The sequence below is a fragment of the Anas acuta genome, chromosome 23 (genome assembly GCF_963932015.1).
Source record: "Anas acuta chromosome 23, bAnaAcu1.1, whole genome shotgun sequence".
Taxonomy (NCBI): Eukaryota; Metazoa; Chordata; class Aves; order Anseriformes; family Anatidae; genus Anas; species Anas acuta.
In genome coordinates, this window is record NC_089001.1 from 1,036,048 (window position 1) to 1,060,526 (window position 24,479).

Consider the following 24,479-nt stretch of genomic DNA (forward strand, 5'->3'; position numbering starts at 1 on the left):
TGCTGGACCTGCTCGGTCCCACTCCCATCCAAACCACCCCGCAGTGTGGCCGTGGATTGCATCGTCCCCTCCCCATGCACACTCGCGGTGCCTCGGTCCCCTCCTGGTCGCTGTCATTATTTACACGTCACGGCGTTTTACTTCTGCTTGGGAGTAATGAAAGAGGTTTCTTTCCCCTGGAATTTAATTTCACGCCTGAGACTTGGTGATTAATTTTCTCCTTTCCCAGCTGCCTGATGGGCCCCTTTGCTTGTAAATTTTGAAATGTGCCACCGAATTTGTGTATTTTGCACCAATTACGTGTCACCTTGAGTAATTCCTCCAGTGCCGTGTTTATCCGTCCCACCAGCTCCTCGGCTGCGTTTCCCCAGGGAGGGGCAGAGCCGCTCAGTGCCAGCTGATGCCGAGGTGGCCCGGCGGTCCCTGTGTCACCGCCGGTCCCCGTGTCACCGTGCACAGGCTCCCCCGGCGTCCCCAGGCGGCTCAGACAGCTGTTGGCTCCTCCCTGTTAAAACCAGCTCAGCCTGCTGGCTGCAGGGCAGGAGCCCATCTCCCCTCCTTCTCCGGGTGAGTTTATTCCCTCTCCCACCCCAGACCCAGCGGAGTCCATCCCCACGATGCTAGACAGCTTCCAGTCCCGGGAGGTGAAGGCGGGCCGGCTGGTGGAGCTGCCCTGCATCGCCTCGGGGTACCCCAACCCCGCCATCCGCTGGCTCAAGGACGGGCGCCCGCTGCCCGCCGACAGCCGCTGGGCCAAGCGCATCACGGGGCTGAGCATCAGCGACCTGCGCGTGGAGGACAGCGGGACCTACATCTGCGAGGTCACCAACACCTTCGGGTCTGCAGAGGTCACCGGGACCCTCACGGTCATAGGTGAGTGCCGGCGGCGGGGAGAGCTGCGTCCTGCCGGGCTGTGTGAGGCTCCAGCCCCGAGGCCTTTCTAAAGCTGTGTAAATGACAAGCTTTATGTTTCAGCGTGGCATGGCACGCATTGGAGCCCGCCGTCGCGCTACGCAGCGTGTCTGATGCGGTGCTCGGAGCGTTTGGGGGAAGTTTATAATGCTGCAGCCGAGGACGTGCCGACAGCCCCTGATTTACCGCTTTAATCTGGGCCGAGAGAGGGACCTCTGGAAAAGGCAGAGCGATAGCAGGGGATGTAAATTGCTGGATGGCGATATCCTGTTAGGTGCCTCTGCGCTTTGTTTTGCTGATTTACATAAAATAAGCTCCAGCCAAACAGTAAATACCATCTGGGCAGGCCAAATATTTACTGCCTGCTCTGCTCCTGGGGGTTCCTGCTGTCACCAGCAGCCCCGGAGCCGCCCTGGCACGTCCCCGGCTCGGCGCTGCCCCATTGCACCGGCCACATCCCCGCTGCGACAGCTGCTTCCAGCCACCCTGCCCCTACACCAGGACCAACGTTAAAGGCTGGGCTGGCAGCACAAGGAAGGGCAAGGAGGCCACCTGCCTTGTTCTACGGTGACATTTTGCACGTAGTCGGGCTGGCACATCCAGGGAAGGAAAGGTGGAAAAGTACAGGAAGGATGAGAGCCGCGCGGTGCGTGCTGGCCTGCGGCTGCCTGCCCCCACAGCCCGCCACCACCACGCAGCCAACTCCTCTCCTGCTCTCGTCCTCTCTTGCACAGACCCTCTGCGTGTGACCCTCACACCAAAGAAGCTCAAAACGGGCATTGGCAGCACCGTCATCCTCTCTTGTGCCCTCAGCGGGTCCCCCGAGTACGTCATCCGCTGGTACCGCAACACGGAGCTGGTGGTGGTGGATGACTACATCTCCATCCGGGGCATCAGCAACGAGACCCTCCTCATCACGGCCGCCCAGAAGAGCCACTCCGGAGCCTACCAGTGCTTTGCCACCCGCAAGTCCCAGACGGCACAGGACTTCTCCATCATCACGCTGGAGGGTGAGCTGGCTTCCTCGGGGTGGGGGCCAGCTGGGAGGTTTCTCTGCCCCTCGCCAAGCTGCCGCATCCGCAGGGTGCTTTGTGCATGGACGGAGGAAAGCAAGCACCACTGGGGCAGGCTGCACCCAGCCCCTGGGCTGTGCAAACTGTCTGCAAGCAGCTCGGGGAGGCAGGGGCAAGGGCCAAAATCAGGGTCCTGCACTGACCTGTCCATCCCCTGCCCTGTGCTGAGGAGCTGCCTTCCACGAGCAGGCGGGGTTGCAGGGCTCTGCGTATTTGGAGCAGGGATGGGCACTGCTGAGCCTGGCATCCCCTCGAGCCAAAATCTCTTATCAACCAGGTGTGGGGGGTGCGGGTGACTGCTGCCGGTGGCTGCCGTGCCCTAACCCCCCTCCCTCTGGGTCCCCCCAGACGGGACCCCCCGCATCGTCTCCTCCTTCAGCGAGAAGGTGGTGAACCCCGGGGAGCAGTTCTCCCTGATGTGTGCCGCCAAGGGCGCGCCCCCCCCGACCGTCACCTGGGCCCTGGACGACGAGCCCATCCCGCGGGACAACGGGCACCGCACCAACCAGTACACCATGTCGGACGGCACCACGGTGAGCCACATGAACGTCACCAGCCCGCAGATCAAGGACGGCGGCGTGTACCGGTGCACCGCGCGGAACTCGGTGGGCAGCGCCGAATACCAAGCGCGAATAAACGTAAGAGGTGCCTGTCTACTTTTAAATATCAGAATAGGACTTTGACTGGGCTTTTGGTTGTGTTCTGTTCCCCGCCAGATCGTTTCTCTCCCCGTCCCCCCCCATTTCCCGGCTGTGCAGGTCTCTGCAGCCCCCTCCTGCCCCGCTCGCCCCCAGCCCTGCCCGAGGCATCCAGCTCCCCTGTGGCTCAGAGCAGGGAGCTGAACTGAGTGCACGGCTATTCTCTGAACCTTGGAGAGCCAGAACAAGGCTTCCAGAGTGGCAGTGCCTCCCCGCTGGGGTCTGCTGTCTCCCCTTCCAGGCTTTGGGTCTGTGCAGCAAGTGCTTCCCATGAAGGACCCTGCAGAGGAGGTTGGGGTGGTGCAGAAGTGACCTGCACTGGCCAAGAGCCACCTGCTCCTTTTTACCTGCCTGCGATGTGTCCCCCAGACCATCCCCAGACCCCCCACACGGCCCCCTAGCCCCCCACACCACCCCAGTCCCAGCCCCACTCCCTGGCAGGAAGGTGCCCGTGGGCGCAGGGATCCTCAATGCAAGCAACGATGAGGCAGCACGGGAAATCGTGGAAAACGAGCTCGGATTTGTCATGTCTGTGTTTTCTTTGTCTGCTAAAAGCCATGGCCGCGTTAATCACCGCGTTGTTGTGGCTGGAGCGTGTTGTTCTGTGCGTTCCAGGGCGTTCTCCGAGGCATGGGGCACGGTGTAAGCCTCTGCCCATTCATAACCAGCAGTTAAAGCTTCTAGTCTTATAGGTGGGAGCCAGAGTCAAGGTAACATTAAATTATCTACCGAGGAAGAAGCTTGAAGGGCTGTGTTTGTCTGTGTCTCAGGTTTGAAATGGATCTAGTGGCTTTTTGGCTGGAATCCCAGGAGAGTCTGAATTTTGCTGCCACTTACCGCTAAATTTGGAGCAAGTTCATCTCCCAGGCACGAGAAGCAGGAGCAGCGTTCTGAATGAGGACGTTTCATTGTCTTCTTTTCTTCCCCCCTCTTCCAGTTCCTGACTGCCTGTCACTAGATAAGATTCAGGCTTTTTTTTTTTTTTTTTTCCCCTGGAATAATTGAGCAGGTCCCTGTGACAGGCCCGAGAGCAGGCTGCTAATTTCTCTTTCCCTGCTCTTGGCCCCCTCGAGTCCCCTTATTCCTGGGACCCTGGGCGCTGAAGGATCTCAGGAGGGAGCGTGCTTTCACAATGGGGATCTCACCCTGAGCATCTGCTCAGCTGTTATCCTGCCACGCGCTCGGGGCGAGGAGTCGAGATAGGGTTAATCTTGAGATTAGTTTGCTGCTTTACACAATGGCCACGAGAACAATGTAATTGTTGAAGCGTGAAACCTCTCCTTGCAATACTCACCTGCAACACTTCCAGTCCTTCAGGCAGCGTGAGAGCCAGCCAGGAGCCGTGGGCTGCCTCGCCTGGCTTTTTGGCACTGCTCGGGGTGCCCACGGGAAGCTCCGAACGGTGCCTTTTAGTGGAGATCAAACAAATTGCCAAATGGGAGTCGGGCTCCTGGATGCAGCTCTCTGCCAAGGAGATGGCAAAGCCCAGACAGCTTCCTCCTGAGAGGGGCAGAGCAGCCGGACAGCCGGGGGGTGCTCCCCAGACGTCTCCTGAAGCTCCCCTGGGAGCCCCGGCTGGATGTGCTCCGGGGCAGGGCGCTCCCAGGCAGCGTTTGACGTCCCTGGAAATTCAAGCCTAAGCATGGTGCCTGCAAGACCAGGGGGAGTTTGCTGAAGTTTGGCTGCAGCCAAGGGTCGCAGCCCCCACTTTTGCAGCTCTTCTTTTGTAGGTGTGCGCGAGGGGCTCTCGCTGGAGGCTGCTGCTGGGCAGGCGGGGTCCTGGCTCTGTCGTCACCTCTCTCGCCTGCGCAGCTCGCTCTGCACTCGCAGATCTGTGTGCAAACAAGCCGCCCTTCGGAATTAACCTAGCCTGCCTCTTCCTTCCTCCCCACTATGTAGGTCCCCCGAGCATCCGAGCGATGAAGAACATAACGGCGGTAGCGGGTAGGGACACTTTCATCAACTGCAGGGTGATCGGGTACCCCTATTACTCCATCAAGTGGTACAAGGACTCTTTGCTGCTGCCTGATAACCACCGCCAAGTGGTCTTTGAGAACGGGACCCTGAAGCTGATGGACGTCCAGAAAGGCATGGACGAAGGGGAGTATCTGTGCAGCGTGCTGATCCAGCCCCAGCTCTCCATCAGCCAGAGCGTGCACGTCACGGTGAAAGGTGAGCGGGTGGGGATTGCCTGGGTCCTGCAGTTCCCTCCCCAGCCCAGGGAGCCCTGTGCTTCCTGCAGAAGTTTGGTCACGTTGTAGGCAGGAGCTGTGAGCCCCTTTCCCACCCAGAACGGGGCAAGGCACAAGCGTGCTCCTAGGGCAACTCCTTCGGGTTGCGTTGGGGCCGTTCCGATCGTGCTTTGGGGAGTGTTGGGGCTGTTCCTGCTGTGGGCAGAGGCAGGGCAGCACCGTGCAGGGTGCTCTGTGTCCGGACACTGGCCGTGATCCCTCGGCACCAAGGAGAGGCAGAGCAGCCTCAGCCCAGCCACCTTGCACCCACCTGCGTGCCTGCTGCTGCCCCGAGCCGCACCAGATCCATTTCTTGTTACACGCAGCGAGCAAGGATTTGCGGTGTAAACACAGCGTATTAAAACATCTAACCTTTGCTCGGATCACCTTCACTGATGTTTTTCTCTGTGTGTTAGCTTTTAAAAAAATAATACTCTCGGTCTTCCAAGCGCACAGAACATCTTAAAAGCTTCTCCAGGCCATCAATTATTCAGCCCCATTGAGGGAGCTATCAGTCCTAATGAATTGAGTCGGATGCATTCCCTCCCAGTGACTTGCTGAGATTGTGTTATGAGCGCGCGGAGCTATCGTATCTCCCGTCCTCAGAGTTGTCGGGTCGGCTCTGCCTGTCGCCAGCTCAGTGTTTGCAGTAAATCATTCAGACAAACACAGCCACGCTGGGGACGGAGCTGGCCAATTGTCTTTGCCTCCGTCTCACCGAGCCGGGTATTTATGGACTGGATTTTATGCTGATCCCCCTCCCTCCCCTTCCATCCACCATTTTCTTATTAGGAATCAGGTTAGCAAGAGAGAGCATCAAGCTGATTAGAGATGCTACCCCTTGATTAGCTGATGCTCTTCTGCAAGGCTTTGCAGGCGGAAGCGTGGGCTGCAGCTAACCTTAGGGCAGCGCCGAGGGGACCCCTCTCCCCTCACACCCCCAGTGCAGGGCACGGCCAGCCTTTGTTCTCCTCACCTTAAACCAAAATCCTCACGGAGGGAGTACCTACAGGGATGTGCGCAAGCAAAGTTGAATTACGTGCTGCTCTTTTGCCAGTTGCTGGAAGGCAGACACTGGATGCTGAAGTTTATCCATATATTTTGGGAAGCGGCTGCCGTGCAACCCCCCTGAGCCTGGATTTACTGCCTGGGCGAGGGGCCGGTGACAGCCTGAGCAGGGCGAGCACGGTGCCGTGCGGTGCTATTTGGGAGGCTCACGGCTCTGGCTGTGCCGGACGTCTTCATCCCAGCTGCAGCACGCAGGCTGGAGATTTACACCCGGCCCTGCCTGCCTGGGTGTTTTTATGGCCACCGGATAAAAGCCCGGGGAGGAAAACTGAGAATGCCCTCGACTACATTTGGAGCCTACTCCGAGGAGCAGAATAAAGAAATAGAAGTGCACAGAGATGGTACGGGCGCCGTAAAGCTTTTAGTGCCACAAGTGCCTGGCGAGCGCGCCGCGTGCCACAAGTGAGTTACGCCGCAGGTCTTCCCAAGCAAGCCGTAGTAAAAGCTTTACGGCCCCCTCATGTCAGTGCCTGGCCCGATCACGCCGTTCAGTTTGATCTCTGTTTCTGCCCCCGTTGGGAAGTCCCTGAGCCTCCTGCCCAGCTGCCAGGTCCCCGTGTCCCAGCTCGGAGCCTCCCCGCTCCCCAGGGCTTCCCAGGCTGCCGGGGGTGCTCCTGGGTCCCTTCTCCACGCGTCCCCTGGGAGCATGATCCCAGCACCCAGCCGAGGTGCCCTGACAGCTCGTTATTCCCACAGACATCTTTGAAGGTTTTAATTGATCACGTGTGGCCTTGGTGCTGTCCTGGGGCTGTCACACAGCCCTGCCCAGGTGACAGCCGTGGGGATGCCAGCTCAGCCACTCTGCAGTCGGGCACAGCGTGAGGGATGTGGGGCTCTGCGGCGCTGCTGGGGTGCACTGAGGTGCAGGAGAGCCTGGGAAGTGCTGAAAAAAGGAGAATATGTAGCAGGGAATCAATTTGGAAAGGAAGACTCGTGTTAAGCCCTGGTTAAGGGGAGCTGGAACCAGGAGAGCTCTTCTGCCGAGAGGCTGCGTGTGCTGGAAGTGGCCCGTGGGGCGTTTGGAGATGCACAAGCCCGGCCCCACTCTGCAATAGACTGCAGCGCATTCCCAATTAATTATTCATTAATTATGGAAAACGGGCACTGCTGGCTCCATGGCTCCGGCAGCTCAAGCCACGTCGCTGCAGCTGGCAGCGGGGCAGGCGGCCGGGCCGGACCCGTGCGCACACGGGCAGCACCCCGAGGGGGCAGCGAGCAGCCCCCAGCACCTTCTGCTCTGTAGGGCTTCCTGGCCAGGCTTCGGGCCACCCCATCGAGGCCAGCCCCGTTCTGACTCGGCCCTGGAGCCCCCAGCAGCCTGTTCTGAGCACTGGGAGCACTGGAGAGCACTGGTCGAGGTGTGGGTGGAGATGGGGGACGGCGTGCAGGAGTGCGGGGGCGTGCGCGGCGGCGCGGTGAGCCCTTCCCTGCTGGGGCTCCCGCGTCTGTACAAGAGGGCATCTTATTTCTGCCGAGGGGACAATTGGCAGCCTGCTAATTTAATTATGGAGGCTGCGGAAAGAGGATCTCGTCTACCAGGTGCTGAGCCTTGTTAAGCTAATTGTCTCCCTCTCTATGCTTTCTTCCCCCTCCCACATTGCCAGAGATGCTGCGGTTGCCTAATTAAGTTATCAGAAAGATAATGGCTGGTTCTGAATCCAGTGCCTTTAAGAAAAGCATCCATCTAATAACTGCTTTTCTGCGAGCAGATAAATGCTGAGGTGGAATTTCAGCTGGTGTGCACAGAGGGGGTCGGGGTGGCTCCTGGCACTGGGCTGAGCGCGGTGGCTCTCCCCGGTGGGTCACATCCTGCTGCCACCCCCTCCTGGAAGCGTTGCTGGCTGGAACAGAAGCCCGCCTCAGTTTCTGGGCAGCAAATGCTTTGGGTGACAGAGCAACGGCTTTGTGAGATGTGGTTATGGCAAGCAGGCTCGCTCCTCCGCCAGGCTGTGCCCTGTGGTGAGACGGGGCCGGTGGGCACTGACCTGCTGTGAGGGCCAGGAGCCAGGCCCGGCTGCTTTTTCTCCATCCCCCTGCCACCAGCCTGTCCCCTCAGGCAGGGGCTGGGATGTACAGCGTGCTCTGCCTCTCCCCTCCACAGTCCCTCCTCTGATCCAGCCCTTCGAGTTCCCCCCAGCCTCCATCGGGCAGCTCCTCTACATCCCCTGCGTGGTGTCCTCGGGGGACATGCCCATCCACATCACCTGGCGGAAGGACGGGCACGTCATCCTCTCTGGCTCGGGCGTCACCATCGAGAGCAAGGAGTTCATGAGCTCCCTGCAGATCTCCAGCGTCTCCCTCAAGCACAACGGCAACTACACCTGCATCGCCAGCAACGCCGCCGCCACCGTCAGCCGCGAGCGGCAGCTCATCGTGCGGGGTGAGCACCCCGGGGCTGCCCCCACGTCGGGCTGGGGTGGGTGGGCACCGATGGACGTAGCAGGGGTGGAAGCAGGCAGGGGAGCCAGGGCGGCCACGTGCATGCAGGTGGGAACGATCTGCTGGGGTTTGGGCTCTCACAGCCATCTCTGTGCTCTTGTTACCCAGTGCCTCCTCGATTTGTGGTGCAGCCCAACAACCAGGATGGCATTTACGGTAAAGCTGGGGTGCTGAACTGCTCCGTCGATGGGTACCCGCCTCCGAAAGTCATGTGGAAGCACGCAAAAGGTACGTGAGAGGCAACACGGCAGCATTTGGGGATCTCTGGTCTCCCCGTTTCAGCCTGGCCAGCCCAGCATCGAGCCCCACGAGCCCCTCTTTTTTGGCTGAGCTCTGATGGCTGCGTGTCTGTGCCCCCTCCTAGGAAGTGGGAACCCGCAGCAGTACCACCCCATCCCGCTGACGGGCCGCATCCAGATCCTCCCCAACAGCTCCCTGCTCATCCGCCACGTGCTGGAGGAGGACATCGGCTACTACCTGTGCCAGGCCAGCAACGGGGTGGGCACGGACATCAGCAAGTCCATGTTCCTCACCGTGAAGAGTAAGTAGCTGTGCTGGGGGGGCTGGGGCATGGCACGGCTGCAGGGGGGGCTGCAGGGGGTGCCCCCCCCGGAGCACAGCCCGCTGCACACACAGGGACTGGCCCGGCACCGCGCAGCCCCTGATCGATGCGGGGCACGGGGGGCATCGATTGCCCTCCTGCAGGGACCGGCTTCCCTTATGCGATTACAAACACTTAGTCCTAAATAAAACCAGGCAATCAATCTACATCATACGGGAGGGAAGGAAATAGCTTCGCTAATTTGACAGGGATGGGCTGGGAAGTGTTGTTAGACACCGTGTTTGAACCGTGCTTATTATTGGATTCCTCTCCCGTTGCTATCAGCAGAATACATAATCGCCAGCTCCTCTTTATTTATTTTGATTGCCGCTGCCGTAAGAGTTCAAGCCTCCAGGAAGAGGTGCTGGAGGGGAGGACAGCCTGGTCCTGCTGGTTCCTGCGGCAGCATCCTCAGGGTGCCAGAGTGGCGCGCTCGGCTCCCCTCCCGGCTGTCCTTACACCTGGATTTGGCTTCTGTTGGCTCCACGCACCCCTCGAGAGCATCAGGCTCTTGCTTTCTTGCTGGTTCCCCATGTTAGATTCATCTTAGAATCATCATTTCACTAACAAAGAGGGGAGGGATGGTGCCGAAGAGGCAGGAGGGAGCTGGAGCTGGCAGCAGGCACTCCCTTGAATGCCCAAAATCCCTGGGCACGTGCACAATGCTGCATCACGGCCAGGTCTCGCACCCGGCGCTGGCTGCGAAGAGAAACCCTGCGAGTGGCCAGGGCTACAGCCTCCCCCCTGCAGCCTCCCCCCTGCAGCTCCCCCCAGCCCAAAGCCCACCGCCCAGCAGCATCCTCTCGCTCCCTCTCACTCCGGCGTCTCCCCTCCCCAGCCAGCGTCTACTTTCCTGTGTTTCTTGCGGGGAGGGTTGAGGGGAGCCTTTTCCTCTCCCTGTCAGCTGTTTAATTTATCCCGCTGATTGATGAATTGAAACGAGCGACTTCAAACAACATACTTCAATAAGGCGCAGGTACAAAGTCAAGGCGATTAATCCCGAGTGAGTGTGCAGAAGTCTTGGAGCCTGAACTGTTGCCTTGTCCCTGCTATCTGGTATAATTGCATCCCAGGACAGGTTGCTTGCTGACTTGAATAGCACATAACCTTATTATGCATGTGCTTTTACATTTCCCGGAGACCTCAGCAGCCTTTGAAAAGGTTTGAATGAATAGGTAGACGAAGCGCCACAGCCAATTAAGCATTATATGGGGCTCTTTGTTTTGTTTCATTTTTTTGATTTTTGTTTGTTTAGTGAAATGTCAGGCCAATTAAAGCGAGATCAGCACTGGCTTTCGTCTAAAGCCAGGCCACTGCAGACAGTGTTAAATGAATGTTAATCAGAGCCCAAACCCGCGGTCAGCCGGGCAGAGGGGAGCACACACCAGGCGGGGCAGGAGGTGCAGCCCCCGGCCGCACGGCACGTCCCGGGTGCTGCGGTGCCGGCTCCGCGGGGCTAACCAAGGCAGGCAGGCAATAAATCAGAGGAGCGTGCACAGCCCCACCAGTGCCAGGAGCAGTTAGCTGCTGCACGTCAGGTGCCGAGGAGGAAACCGCAGGGCTCTGCGTGCAGATTTAACCCTCGGGGCCCCGGCTGGGCCAGCCTTTTCCTGGGGTGCCATCCCGTGCAGGGCGCTCGGGGGGTGCGCTGGCCCCGGGACCGTGCCACGAAGTTGCTCTGAGCACGGGCACTTGTCTGGGAGCAGCAATACCTTGCTGCCGTGCAGGGCTGGCGCGTTCATCCGTGCTGTTGAAGGCAACTTGTTAGCAGCAGGTCGGGTGCGCTGCAGAGCAGGAGCTGTGGGGAGCTGGAGGCTGGGAGCAGGGCACGGGAGCGCGCAGCCACCCGGGGGGCAGCTCGCTGGCCCGGGCGCAGGTGAGGAGATCACAGCGCGTGATAAATGCCATTTCGCACATGGCTGCGTCGGGAGCAGAGAGCCAGGGATGGAGCTGGTCGGGTCCCCGGGGGCAGTGCAGGCTCGGGGGGCTCCTCCAGCCTTGGGGGGGCTCGCCGGGCACCGGGCAGGACCGAGGTGCCAGGGCATTCGGTGTCCTCCTGCAGGAGCAGAACTGATTGCTTCCATGCAATTTGAATTAATCTCGTGCTTCAGGTGGAACTCAGCTAATCAGTGTAGAAAGGAAGCTGAAACGGGTGCAATCAAATTAACATCACAGAGCTGGCTCTAAACAAGAGAGAGGGGGGTGAGGGAGGCAGGAGCAGCCCTTGTCACCGGTGTCACCGTTCTCATTGAGTTGTCACCACCGGGCTGTGAAGCTGCTCCTGCCCCAGCCAGGGTAAGGACAGCAGAGCCTGTGGGGTGCTGACAATTCCCTCGGTGGCCAGGCTCATCTCTCTTATCTCTGCCCAGCAGACAGGACCAGCCTCTTGTTGGGGCTGTGTTAACACGGGCCATGGGCTCGGAGGGGAGCAGCGGGGCAGTGCTGGGGCAGCCGAGCAGGTTGGGGGCAGGGGATGGGATGTCAGACAGCGCAGGAGGGAAGCTGAACTCGAGGGAAGCCATTCTGTGCCGGGGCAGGATGCACAGGCTGGGTTTGGGGTGCTCAGCACCGATCCCACGCACGCCCAGCACCCGGGCTCTGGTGTGCAGGATCCTGCGCATGTGAGGAGGCTGAAGGAGGCTGCTGGAGACACAGCCATGAGCATCCTCCTCCCCTGTTCCTCCTCCCTGCAGCCGGCCCCAGCAGGATGCTCACAGGGCTCAGAGCACACCGTGGGTCACCGTGGGCATGGGGCAGCACCAGCACGGGGTGTGGGGGTGTGCTGGTGGCACCGGGCAGCACCGGGGATGGTGTGCAGGGGGCTGCTGCCTCCAAGCCCCGGTCCATGCTGTGTGCAGGGCTGGTTGGGGTTTTCTTCGGGTTTGTTTTGCTGCTTCCTCCGCTCTGGGCTACGTGCTGCTCTCCTGGGACCCCGGCAATTGAGGGAAGTTGATATGTTTACATCCAAGGAGATGCTTTTAATCAAACATCAATAAGTGCATTTCAGCGAAGCAGAGCCTGAAACAGAGCTCCTCTCCCGGGGGCACCGCGTGCAGGGAAAGGGCTGGCTCCTCCGCAGAGCCCCGGGGAGAGCCGGGTCCGTCCTCTGGCCGAGGGTCCCGGCCTTCGTGCTCCTCTGCATGCTGAGCAGGTCGGGCTCTGCTATTTTCTCCCTGCTCCTGCCCCTCCGTGCCAGCTCGGGGTCCTCGGGGCTGGCCGCGGGCAGGATTTCCACGGGCTCCTGAGGAGCTGTCACGAGGCGGAGGAGTCCCCGCGGCCGGGCTCGTGCCTCGTGCCAGCCACGTGGGCGCACGCCCCGCACCCTGAAAATGCCGGCAGCTCGGGAGGAAAGGTTTCCTCAGCTGCTAATTGAATTACATTGCCACAGAAAGCCGAGAAGTCGTAGCTCATTAGAGCCTCTTGTGTCCCATTATAACAGTGTGTGTTGCCTTTGCGGATTGTCATTATCATATATTACTGCGGGACTCGGCAGCGCTGTTTGTTTATGCATTACATTTTTTTCGGCTTACCCAGGCTGCCCCCGCCCCCAGCCTGTTTTCCTGCTCCGAGGAGCCGTGGTGGTGCCGCCCCACGCTGCCAGCATCCAGCCCCGCTCGCCCACCCAAAGCCCCAGGCCTCCTGGTGGCGATGGCACCCCGCAGGGTGCTGCGCCCGGGTGGGCGGCGGGCACGGCTGGGGGCTCCCCTCCCCTGCTTTGCATCTTCGGGTGAATCTTCGAGGGGGTGGGGGGGGAAATTTCTCTGGCATCTGCAATGCAAAAGCTGCCTTGCTGATGTGGAATCGCGCTCTATATTCTGCCCAGGTTTATACGAGTGAATTATGCAAATCTGTGATGGAAAACATTCTTCCTCTCATCCTCGGGAGTGTAAAACCTTAGTCAATAATTCATACCCGCACGTCTCAGACTGGAGGCTTTCTCTTCATTATAGTGTGCGCTTGGTTATTTGTCTTTCACGTTTTATTGTCTACCCCGGTGTAATGCTATGCATTATAAAATTTATCTGCTTCATTATTTTATGATCCTGAGCCGTATAATGCAGCGAAATGATTTCACTTCGGGCTGCGCGGCCTCTCGGTGAGCCCCGCACCCACCGCCTCCCCACGGGGGTCCGGGGGCTGTGGCTGTGCCCGCCGGGCGAGCCGAGGGGGTGCTGACCCCCGTCTCCCTCCCGCAGTCCCTGCCATGATCACGTCCCACCCCAACACCACCATCGCCATCAAGGGGCAGAGCAAGGAGCTGAACTGCACGGCGCGGGGCGAGCGGCCCATCATCATCCGCTGGGAGAAGGGCGACACTGTCATCGACCCCGACCGCAACATGCGCTACGCCATCACCACCAAGGACAACGGCGACGAGGTCATCTCCACCCTCAAGGTGAGGGGCTGGGCTGCGGGGGTCCCGAGCGTCCTTTCACACCTGGCACAGGGGCAGTGAAGGCAGAAAAGCTGCTTGCGGTGCCTGCGAAGAGCTAAAACCAGCCTCTGCTCTCGTGCTGGGATGGCCCTGAAAATGAAATCCAGTGGGTTACGTTGGCCTTGCATTAAATTTCGCCTTCCTGTCAATGGGATCTGGTTCTAACGGTGTTGGGCAGCACCAGGGACACCTCAAAGAATAAAAGCTCTGTGCACACCTGAGCAGAGGGTAGGGCTCTGGGGCAACCTGCGCCCACAGGCACAGCTCCCCCGGGGCAGGAGCGCGCTGGGGTCCCTGCAGGAAGATGGGGGCTCGGGGCAGCTGAGGCTGAGCTGGCTCCTTTCTTCTCCCCAAAATATTCCTAGCTGAAACCAGCTGACCGCGGGGACTCCGTCTTCTTCTCCTGTCATGCGATCAACTCGTATGGTGAAGACAGAGGCCTGATCCAGCTCACAGTCCAAGGTACGCGCCCCGGTGCACTGCCCATCACCAAACCCAGGAGGGCTGCAGGCTGCTGAAGGAATGGGAACTCGCACACGGGGTGTGGGATGTGGCAAAGCTTCACGGGGTCCCGCTGTTCCTGGGGCTTTTCTCTCCCTGTCACCCCGCGCTTTGGCTCCTGACCCCCCTGTGTCTCCCCAAGAGCCCCCTGACCCTCCGGAGCTGGAGATCCGCGAGGTGAAAGCCCGGAGCATGAACTTGCGATGGACACAGCGGTTCGACGGGAACAGCATCATCACCGGCTTCGACATCGAGTACAAGAACAAGTCCGGTAGGTGCTGGTGGCCCACCCCGTGGCCAGGGCTCGGCTGCTCCCTGGGGCAGGGCTGTGCCGGCAGGTGCAGAGCTGGCCCCATCACCCCCGTAAAGGGAATGTTCTGCACCCCAGCTCCTTTGATGAAGAAAGGAGAGAGCGGCATTCGTGAAATATGGTAATTTATGTTAGATGGGAGCATTTGAAAGGGAATATTTAAAGAGACAATGTTTGCAAAGAGCCAAACTGCGAGCCACACAACAGCAAGGAGGGGGACGCAGCGTCTCTGGTGGGGGTCCCCACTGTGAAAGCCTTTGGGGACTTCAGCACCACCTGCCCGGCATGGGGACACGTCCCTCCTGGTGCCACAGCCCAGGGGATGGCGTTCGGGTGCTGAATTCTTATTTTCTTATTTTCCGGTTTTTCTAGATCCCTGGGATTTTAAGCAGTCTACACGCAACATCTCCCCGACCATCAACCAGGCGAACATCGTGGACCTCCACCCCGCCTCGGTGTACAGCATCCGCATGTACTCCTTCAACAAGATCGGCCGCAGCGAGCCCAGCAAGGAGCTCACCATCAGCACGGAGGAAGCAGGTGCTGCTGCGTGTCCTCCACGTAAAGCTGGCTGCAGCTGAGCTCTCTTTCGGATGAGTGTTTTTGTGACGAGGGGTTTCTTTCCCTTCTCAACACCCTCTGTTGGGTCTGTTTATCCCCAGCTCCTGATGGGCCTCCGATGGATGTCACCTTGCAGCCGATGACGTCCCAGAGCATCCAGGTCACCTGGAAGGTGTGTGGGGCTGGGGCACTGCTGGGGCTTCCCTTGGCCACGCAGTTTTACGCAGCACAAAGACGCATGAGGGCATGGGGGAGAAAAACAGCTCTCCTTCCCCGTGCTGGGCACATTGCCTTGCTGCTTCCCTCATCCTGGGATGGAGCCACAGCAGCCACGTGCCCATGGGGCAGCGCAATCGGTGCTGTGCCAAATGCAGCCCTGGTGCTGGGCACACGGAGCAAACAGGGCTCCTGGTGCAAACCCCATCCCAAGCCCTATGGGGCAGGCTGCTCAGGGACCAGCACATTTCCTTGGAGGTACACGGGCCGGGACAATTTCTGAGACATCATGAAAATTTGAAGGCTGGGCGTGCGCTCGGCTGCATCATGCAGGGTCCGTATTAATCATGTTTGATAACAAGCTAATTATCTCATAGGATATCCACGGGGGGCCACGGGGAAAGAGAGGATAAATATGGAAAAACTGAGACGTTTAGTTGCAAACTGTTCAAGCACAGATCAATAAAGTTCAGAATCAGATTTATTTTTCAGAAGGTGCATAATGAAAAATAAAATTGATTATAAAGTTAGGACTTCAGAATGAACTGGTAAGTCAATAAATTTGGGGTTCCAGCTTCTCCCCCCTCCTCTCGGGTCCTGAAAAACAGATTAATGAAAAATAAGATTCACTTGAAAGATAAGTCAGTTCATTTTAGGAGTATTTCAGAGAGATGGATGGCGCTGGCTTTGTAACATAAATTTGCAATCAACCCTATTGATTTCTTAATGCTTCAGAGGAATATTGTTAAGATTGATTTAAACCTGGCCTCGTGCTTTCCTAAGGCAGCTCGGGGCCGTGCCCTCCTGCTGGGGAGCTGAGGTGGATGGGGAGGGAGGAACTTGGGCCCCGCTCAGCCCATCACCTCCTGCTGGGAACCCTGAGGTGGCCCTAAAGGAGCTGGTGGCACTTTTGTGACTCTTCCTACATGCCCGAGCAGCCCAGGGCTCTCCGAGGCCATCCTCTGTGTGCCCTGAGCTGTGCCGATGACAAGGAGACCTCGTCCTCCATCCTCTGTATGAGCAGGAGCAGGACTTGCCTCGCCTGCACCTCCCCTCCCGCAGAGCCGGGGCCGTGACATCGCCCCGTCTCATGTCCCCAATCCATCAGGCCCCCAAAAAGGAGCTGCAGAACGGGGTGATCCGCGGCTACCAGATCGGGTACCGGGAGAACAGCCCGGGCAGCAACGGGCAGTACAGCATCGTGGAGATGAAGGCCACGGGGGACAGCGAGGTCTACACGCTGGACAACCTGAAGAAGTTTGCGCAGTACGGGGTGGTGGTGCAGGCCTTCAACCGCGCGGGGACGGGGCCGTCGTCCAGCGAGATCAACGCCACCACGCTGGAGGACGGTAAGGCTGCCGGGGACGGTTTCCACCCGGCGGGGGCGTGGGCAGCCTCAGGCGTCTTCAAAACAAGAGGAAAAAGTTTTGCAGCGCGTTTGCTCAGCAGTTTTTCATACTTAATTAAGGCTCTCGTTAGCCTGTCAAACCATGTTCATTTCCTGGCTACATTAGCACTCCTCCTGGGGTATTCAAGGGCCCCTGTTTTAGCAATAGTGTCTTTTCCGTAATTATATTACCTTCATTTTGTTCAAACGGACTATCTGTATTAGTTTATTATACTCGGTCCCTAATTACATGGTGCTTATATTTTTACACCTAAGTAATATGAAACAATAATCATTTTCAAAGAGGATCGTTACGGTGATGCATTATCATTTAAACGCTCATAAAAATTAGAGTTACCTCTTATGGGGCAATGGGAGCTAATTACCTCGCATCCAGCCAGCTCTCCCGCTCGCCCCTCACTGGGAAGTGCAGCGTGTCCCAGTAGCCCCAGTGCCTGGGGGCCCAGTGGCTGCACGGGTCTGGAAGGAGCAAGGTGCCTGTTGGAGGCAGGATCAGTGCTAGGGGCTTGGGGAGACGGGCAATGGGGCTGGGGCCAGGGGTCCCATGGAGAGCCACAGTGCTGGGGAGCCTGGTGGGTGTATACGGGGCGGCTCGGACATGGGGCAAAGCTCCTGGAGGTGAGCACAAGGGAGAGGTGCCGGCATCATCCTCCTGCTGACCGCCCCCTCCTCAGTCCCCAGCCAGCCCCCCGAGAACGTGCGGGCCATCTCCATCACGTCGGACGTGGCCGTCATCTCCTGGTCGGAGCCCCCGCGCAGCACCCTCAACGGCGTGCTCAAGGGCTACCGGGTCATCTTCTGGTCCCTCTACATGGACGGAGGTGAGCGCCCCCGGGGCACGGGGCGGCACGCGGGGGGTGGCGGTGTGGGGCTGACGGGCGCTGTCCCCGCAGAGTGGGGCGAGATGCAGAACATCACGACCACGCGGGAGCGAGTGGAGCTGCGGGGCATGGAGAAGTTCACCAACTACAGCGTGCAGGTGCTGGCGTACACCCAGGCTGGTGACGGCGTCCGCAGCAGCGTGCTCTACATCCAGACCAAGGAGGACAGTGAGTGGCACTGCCCATGGGGCTTGCCCCTGGGATCCCGGGAATGGGATCGCAGCTGGGGAGCTGCAGTGGGATCTGGGGCTGCACGGCTCCCCAAAAACCCCTGGCACACAGTTTTATGTGTTAATTAGATGGGAGAATATCAAGCTGCAGGAGCCACTGGCTAGGCACAAAGAGAAGAGCTCTGCAGCCCCTGGAGCCAGGCTCCTCCAGCCTTTTCTTCCTGCTGGCTGTGCAAAAGGCCTGACCCCAAAGCCCCCAGCCCAGGGTGTCCCCCTGCAGCTCCTGCACCCGCTGCTGCCCCTTGCAGCCCCCCAGCCCCCGGCACTGTGGGTGCTGCCTCCAGGGCTGGCGCATGCGCCCCGCTCAGCGGGCAGTGGGTTTATGGCTCGGACACGCTGCCAGGGCCCTTGCTCTGTCTTTTGACCACCGCAGGCTGCAATCTGCCAGAGGTTGTGCGGGCAGACATATGTTGTGGGGCTGATTAGGCCGATAGGCTCGCTGTAATCCAGGCACAAGGCGCCAAAGGGCCAGCGAGCCTGCGGAGGGCCGGGTGCGCCCATGGGTGGGTGCTGGCGAGGGGCGCGCAGGAACGGCTGTGGGTGTGCAGGGAAACCCTGGTGCACAGCCACGGCACCACATTTCCCTTTTTATTTATTTTTTTTCTTTTCCTTAAGTGCAGATATTTAAATATTTACACCCCTGCCTGCCCTACTTTAATGCCATTATCTCCATAGCAGAGCAGCCCCTGCCCAGGAGCCGCCCGGGGAAGCAGCAGCTGCTGGGGCAGCGCAGCTGGGCAGGGGAAGGCTGAGGCTGGGCACTTAGCGGATTAAGGAGCCAGGCACCAGAAGCCAATCACTGCTTCTAAACCCGGGCTGCAATTAACCCAACAGCCTTCACGTGGGCAGGGGGCCAGAGCCACCCGTGGAGAGGTGGCCCTGACCCAGGACCGGCTGCATTGTCCTGCAGGCAGGGGGGTTGCAAGGGGCCCCCGGGTCCCTCCTGTGGCCCCAGCTTTGCTCCTTCAGTTCCAGGTCCCCCGGCTGGCATCAAGGCTGTGCCATCCTCAGCCAGCAGCGTGGTGGTCTCCTGGCTGCCCCCGGCCAAGCCCAACGGCATCATCCGCAAGTACACCATCTTCTGCTCCAGCCCCGGCTCGGGGCAGCCGGTGAGGGCACGGGGATGGGGACAGGGCTGGGGCCGTGCCCTGGTGTCCTGGGCAAATGTGGGGCTCCTGGCAGGAGGCAGGAATAGGATTGCAGGGACCTGCCCCAGCTGCTGCAAGGGGCATGGTGCAGATGGGGCCGTGCCTCCGGCCTGTGGCAGCTCAGGGGGGTCTGGGGAAAGGCCCCCGTGGGTGCTCTGTTAGTCCCATCAACTCCCTCTCACCTCCTGCCGGCATTTCCCCCACTCCTCACTCACTCCAGAAGGGGAAACATGTAAGCAGTTGACCAAAAATAAAACAGAAATTAAACCTGGTCCCATCCCTCCTTCGCGAGGGAGAGGTTGATGGGAGGTCTGCAGACTGGTGCTTATCAAAAGCTCCTTCTCAAACTCATTTCACTATCTGAGCCTCTGGTTTCCAGGGCAACATAATCTTTTCATCAAAGCAACTGGTAAAACCGCTGGGATCCGATATTGTTTTCTTGGCATCTTGTCAAAACTGTCATTTGGCTAAAAAAAATTATGTATACTATACAATATTCATATAGGTGTCTGCTTGTGGGGTACGCTTACATCCGCGGGCCCCACAAGGGTGCGCGGCTGCCTGCGTGTGGCCGTGTGCGCACAGAGGGAACGCGTCCACACACCCCGAGCAGCAGCTCCTGTGGGGTCGGGGTCCTGTCCCCCTGCCTCATGCCAACAGGCCCGGGACAGCAGGACGGGGCTCTCGGGGTGCTTCTTCCCCCCGTGGCGTGGTTTGGGCAGGGAGCTGTGACCCCGATGCAATGCAAACCGGCTGGGTTTATGCACCACCTCGTCATGGGGCTGGGAGCCAGCCCGTGCCAGGGGAACCCCCCCCGGGGCCGGGACAGTCGCTGTGTTGGCTGCGGGTGATGCTGAGACAACCCCCTGGGGGATTTTGGGGACCACCTCACCACTGCCCCCCCTGCAGAGGGGTTTGGCTGCCCGGCCGGGGCCTGCCCCGTGCCCCGCTGCAGCCCGGGGCAGCCTCGTGTCCCTGGCACAAACCACGGCGTCGCAGCCATCTGCTCCTTGCGCTCCGGCCTGGGCTCCCTGGAGAAATGACGACACCAGCCGGCTCGCACGGGCATTGAGGAACGCCGAGCGGGGCCAAACGGCTCCTGGGGAGCAAAGCCCAGCACCTCCAGCAGAGCCGGGTGGGGGGCAGGGTGCCGGGGACCCCCTTTGCCCTTGGCCAGGCGATGGGAGCGAGGGCTCAGCCTGCTGGCGGTGGGGCTGTGCTGGTACCAGTGCCGTGGGGATGCTGGGGGTGCCGGCAGCCAGCCCACAAACAGCCCCCTCCTGCCCCCCTCGCAGGCCCCCAGCGAGTACGAGACCAGCCCCGAGCAGCTCTTCTACCGCATCGCCCACCTGCAGCGCGGGCAGCAGTACATGCTCTGGGTGGCCGCCGTCACCTCCGCCGGCCGCGGCAACATCAGCGAGAAGGTCACCATCGAGCCGGCCGGGAAAGGTACGGGGGGGACGGGGACCCTACAAGAGGCTGTGCCTGGCAAAGGGGACACGCTGGGGTCACCAGCTCGCTGTGGGGACGAGCGTCCTGGCCCCGGGTGTCCCCTGCCCCAGCAGTGCTTTGGGGCTGAGCTCTCGGTACAAGCCCGGGGTCCGCCAGGCTGAGCTCCTCCTTGCCCCCCAGCCCCGGCCAAAATCATCTCGTTCGGAGGCACGGTCACCACCCCCTGGATGAAGGACGTGAGGCTGCCCTGCAATTCGGTGGGGGAGCCCGTCCCCGCCATCAAGTGGACCAAGGACAGGTACCAAGTGCTGGGCAGCCCCCGGCACGGCGCGGGACAGGGAGCGGTGCCGGGTGCCCCATGCCCGTGCTGTGCCGGGGTGACACGCGCTGTCCCCTCCTGGCAGCGAGGACTCTGCCATCCCCGTGACGGTGGACGGCCACCGGCTGATCCAGGCGAACGGCACGCTGGTGCTGCGCTCGGTGAAGGCCGAGGACTCTGGCTACTACACCTGCACCGCCACCAACACCTGGGGCTTTGACACCATCATCATCAACCTGCTGGTGCAAGGTGAGGGGCGCCGGCGGGGCGCGGCGCCGGCTGTGACGGGGGGAGAAGATTTGGGGCAGGTGCTCACGGGTGTTTGCGCTGTCCCCAGTGCCCCCGGACCAGCCGCGCCTGACCGTGTCAAAGACCTCAGCCTCGTCCATCACGCTGGCCTGGATCCCTGGGGACAACGGGGGCAGCTCCATCCGAGGTAGGAAATAACGAAGGGCACATCGCTAATTACTCAGGTGCTGGTGGCCAGGGCCAGCCCCAGTGGTGGCTCCGTGGCTCCCAGCGCTGGGGTGGATCCGAACCCTCCAGAGCAGGATTTGTGCCCCGTGGCTGCCGTCCCTGGGAGGCTGGGGGCTTCAGGAGGGCTCCAGGACCAGCCCTGCTTTCCAGAGCCTCCTTTCTGCTCTGATTCATCTAATGAATTATACTTTGAAACAGCTGCACACCGAGGGGGGAGCAGGGAGAGGGGAAGGAGACCTCGCTTACAATTAATTAAAAGCATGAAAGTAATTACAAGCAAATCTCCCCAGCCAGCAGCCTTTCACTCCAACGGACTCTGTTGATAAATTTGGTTATAATTGGATTAGAAATATTAAAAACATGCTGCATCTACTAAACAAATAAATACCAGGTGGCAGGCACCGGGGGTGCCGGGTGCTGCGGGGTGCCTGGGTGGGCGTCCGCGGGGCTGGGAAAATGGGAGTGGGGGGACGGAGCCCTTGGGGCAGCCCCAGGTACACCCGTCCTGTGCTCACGGGGTGCCTGAGCTCAGGCAGGTGCAGAGAGGCCCCGGAGCAGTGCTCAACACTGGGTTCGGCTCCTGACGCACACACAGCGGCACAAAGCCCGCTCCTGCCTGCTGTTTTTGCTGGGGAACTGGCAAAAAAAAAAAAAAAAAAAGCAAGAATGGCCAAATTCGGTGATGCAGCACAGAATTTGGGGATTTTTTGCATAGCCAAAAAGGTCAGAGCAGTCGAAGCCGTGGTTCCCACAGCAACAGGGTCGGGCCCGGTACGTGCCTGCTGCAGGGCATCCGCGTCCTGGCTCCGCGGGTGTCCCCATGCCCAATGCCGGTGCCAGGCACACATCCAGCGCCGGGTGAGTGCGGCTGTGCCGTGCTGGCGTGCTGGGCACTGCGGCACCGTGTCCCAGCTGCCCTGCACACGTCTGCCTCTCCCTGGGAAAGCCCGGAGAGCCGCTACCAGGCGTCTCGTTGCCGGCAGCGTAACAGGTTTGTTCATCTAGGCCAGGGTGTGCTTCCTAATACTCTTAATCATGTGAAGGGAGGCGGCGTTCGATGACAGAAGCAACTTCCTAGCAGCTTCCCAAGGGAGCTAGTTAATTCTGCCTTTCCCTTTATAGCCTCGCACCAATCAATCACGGTTCGCACTCCCCGTGCGCCCGTGCACAAACAAGTAATTGGTGCCGTGCTGGCGGTGCTGGATGCGGGCACAGACCACGAGCTGCTCCCTGCAGCCCCTCACACCGGGCAGAGGAGCTGCCCCCAGCCTGGGGATGGAGATGGGGACGGGGATGGGGCTCCTGGGGAGGGTGCAGGCACTGCAGGAGCTCGGTGCTGTCCCCAAGCCGCGGCTGCAGGCACCATCCCCATTGTTCCCCCCCAGGCTTCGTGCTCCAGTACTCGGTGGACAACAGCGAGGAGTGGAAGGACGTCTTCATCAGCTCCTCGGAGCGCTCCTTCAAGCTGGAGAGCCTCAAGTGCGGCACCTGGTACAAGGTGAAGCTGGCGGCCAAGAACAGCGTGGGGGCTGGCCGCATCAGCGAGATCATCGAGGCCAAGACCCATGGCAGGGGTGAGCCCCGCGGGGGGGGGGAGCTGGGATTTACTGCTGGCTGGGGGCAGATAAACCCCGCTATCCTTGGCGAGGAGGTGGCAGTGAGTGGCTTTGACCAGAGATGAGGGATTTCTGCCCTGGCCGATGGTTTCTGCCATCACACGTCACCGTGCCACAGCACCAAGGAGCCTGCTTTGGTTGGGAGGCCCCAGGGCTCCCCGCCGTGCTCTCGCTGGGCAGCTCCACGTTTCCACGCTGCACCCCAGGGCCCTTTTCCTCCCTGCTCTGCTTCTTCCTCTGCTGTTTTTGGCTTTATATTTTTGTCCTGGTGTAAAAAGCAGGGGACGGGGGTGCCGGCAGAAGGGGGATGCCTCCTCCCCGTCTCCGCAGCGGCACGCTGACGGCTCCTCTCCCGCAGAGCCCTCCTTCAGCAAGGACCAGCACCTCTTCACCCACATCAACTCCACGCACGCCAGGCTGAACCTGCAGGGCTGGAGCAGCGGGGGCTGCCCCATCACCGCCATCGTCCTGGAGTACCGGCCCAAGGGCAACTGGGGCTGGCAGAGCCTGCGCACCAACAGCTCCGGGGAGCTCTTCCTGACCGAGCTGCGCGAGGCCACCTGGTACGAGCTCCGCATGAAGGCCTGCAACAGCGCCGGCTGCGGCAACGAGAGCACGCAGTTCGCCACGCTGGATTACGATGGCAGTGAGTGGGGGGCCGGGCCGGGGGCCGTGCTGCCTGGGGGGGACACGCCAGGAGTGCTGGCTGCCCACCCGCCTCCGTTCCAGGCACCATCCCGCCCATCAAGTCGGCCCAAGGGGAGGGGGATGATGTGAAGAAGCTCTTCACCATCGCCTGCCCCGTCATCCTGGCCACGCTGGGGGTGGCCCTGCTCTTCATCATCCGCAAGAAGAGGAAGGAGAAGCGGCTGAAGCGGCTGCGAGGTGAGGGGCGCCGAGCTCAGGGGCACTGCCTGCAGGACGGGGCCCCAAACCTGTGTCCATCTATACCAACGTGTTACGGCTGAGGTCTCAAAAAGCTCCCTTCTTTCCCAACCCTCCTTTTTTTTTTCCCCATCCCTACAGATGCCAAGAGCCTGGCAGAAATGCTGATCAGGTGGGTCCCGTTCACAGCCTGTTGGCAGCCCTGGGCTGTGCGTAAAGCCCCGCTGGGAGCCCAGCTGGCTGCTCGCAGGGCGCTGGGGGGGACCGGAGGGGTGCAGGGGCTGGGGAAGAGCCGCTGAGCCCGTGCCAGGCTCGAGCCACAGGGGCTCTCCCCAGTAATCGCCGGGTCTGCGTCCCCTCTTACCTCGCAGCAAGAACAACCGCAGCTTCGACACGCCGGTGAAGGGCCCCCCGCAGGGCCCCCGCCTGCACATCGACATCCCCCGCGTGCAGCTGCTCATCGAGGACAAGGAGGGCATCAAGCAGCTGGGTAAGCTCCCTGCCCTCCCTGCCCTCAGCAGCACCTGGCTGCAGAGGGATGAGAGCTGGGGGTGGGCACAGCCTGCCCCATCCCTGCACTGTCCCCTTGGCACAGCCCCATGGGTCTGGGGGCAGATCTGGGGAGGCTCTGGGGCACAGGAGGTGCCCCTCAGCAGCTGGGGAATGCCTTGTGTGAGCTGGGAAGGGGCTGGCAGGGAGCTACGACAAACACCTCACTACGGAAAGTGCTCTGAGCCGCTGCTGCTTCCCGCAGGAGACGACAAAGCCACGATCCCGGTGACGGACACCGAGTTCAGCCAAGCCGTAAACCCGCAGAGCTTCTGCACAGGCGTGTCCCTGCACCACCCTGCCCTGATCCAGAACACGGGGCCACTCATCGACATGTCAGACATACGCCCGGGCACCAGTAAGTGCTGGGCTGGGGGCACTGGGGGCACTGGGAGAGACAGAGCTGGGCACCCCCCGGGTGCTGCCGTGGCCAAAAGCAGCTGCAGGCAAGGCAGAGGGAGCAGGGAGC

At 60.5% G+C, this 24,479-nt stretch overlaps 1 protein-coding gene across 4 annotated transcripts in view; it reads left to right on the forward strand.

Annotated features, from left to right (window-relative positions):
* DSCAML1 (DS cell adhesion molecule like 1) overlaps window positions 1–24,479 on the forward strand; it is a 96,819-nt gene that overhangs the window by 69,224 nt on the left and 3,116 nt on the right. For 3 of the 4 annotated variants that reach the window (XM_068659247.1, XM_068659244.1, XM_068659246.1), the window contains exons 5-30: window positions 595–873; window positions 1,647–1,922; window positions 2,334–2,630; window positions 4,583–4,855; window positions 8,084–8,362; window positions 8,530–8,649; window positions 8,786–8,962; window positions 13,219–13,418; window positions 13,823–13,919; window positions 14,101–14,229; window positions 14,641–14,808; window positions 14,931–15,001; window positions 16,154–16,394; window positions 17,128–17,274; window positions 17,347–17,502; window positions 18,534–18,673; window positions 20,008–20,161; window positions 20,345–20,462; window positions 20,569–20,732; window positions 20,821–20,919; window positions 22,346–22,534; window positions 22,935–23,222; window positions 23,306–23,461; window positions 23,603–23,633; window positions 23,833–23,951; window positions 24,216–24,368. In XM_068659247.1, coding sequence (XP_068515348.1) covers window positions 595–873; window positions 1,647–1,922; window positions 2,334–2,630; window positions 4,583–4,855; window positions 8,084–8,362; window positions 8,530–8,649; window positions 8,786–8,962; window positions 13,219–13,418; window positions 13,823–13,919; window positions 14,101–14,229; window positions 14,641–14,808; window positions 14,931–15,001; window positions 16,154–16,394; window positions 17,128–17,274; window positions 17,347–17,502; window positions 18,534–18,673; window positions 20,008–20,161; window positions 20,345–20,462; window positions 20,569–20,732; window positions 20,821–20,919; window positions 22,346–22,534; window positions 22,935–23,222; window positions 23,306–23,461; window positions 23,603–23,633; window positions 23,833–23,951; window positions 24,216–24,368 — 4,521 coding nt within the window. Of the gene's footprint in view, window positions 1–594; window positions 874–1,646; window positions 1,923–2,333; window positions 2,631–4,582; window positions 4,856–8,083; window positions 8,363–8,529; window positions 8,650–8,785; window positions 8,963–13,218; window positions 13,419–13,822; window positions 13,920–14,100; window positions 14,230–14,640; window positions 14,809–14,930; window positions 15,002–16,153; window positions 16,395–17,127; window positions 17,275–17,346; window positions 17,503–18,533; window positions 18,674–20,007; window positions 20,162–20,344; window positions 20,463–20,568; window positions 20,733–20,820; window positions 20,920–22,345; window positions 22,535–22,934; window positions 23,223–23,305; window positions 23,462–23,602; window positions 23,634–23,832; window positions 23,952–24,215; window positions 24,369–24,479 lie in introns of those variants that run through there. The other variant, XM_068659248.1, reaches the window with a different exon arrangement.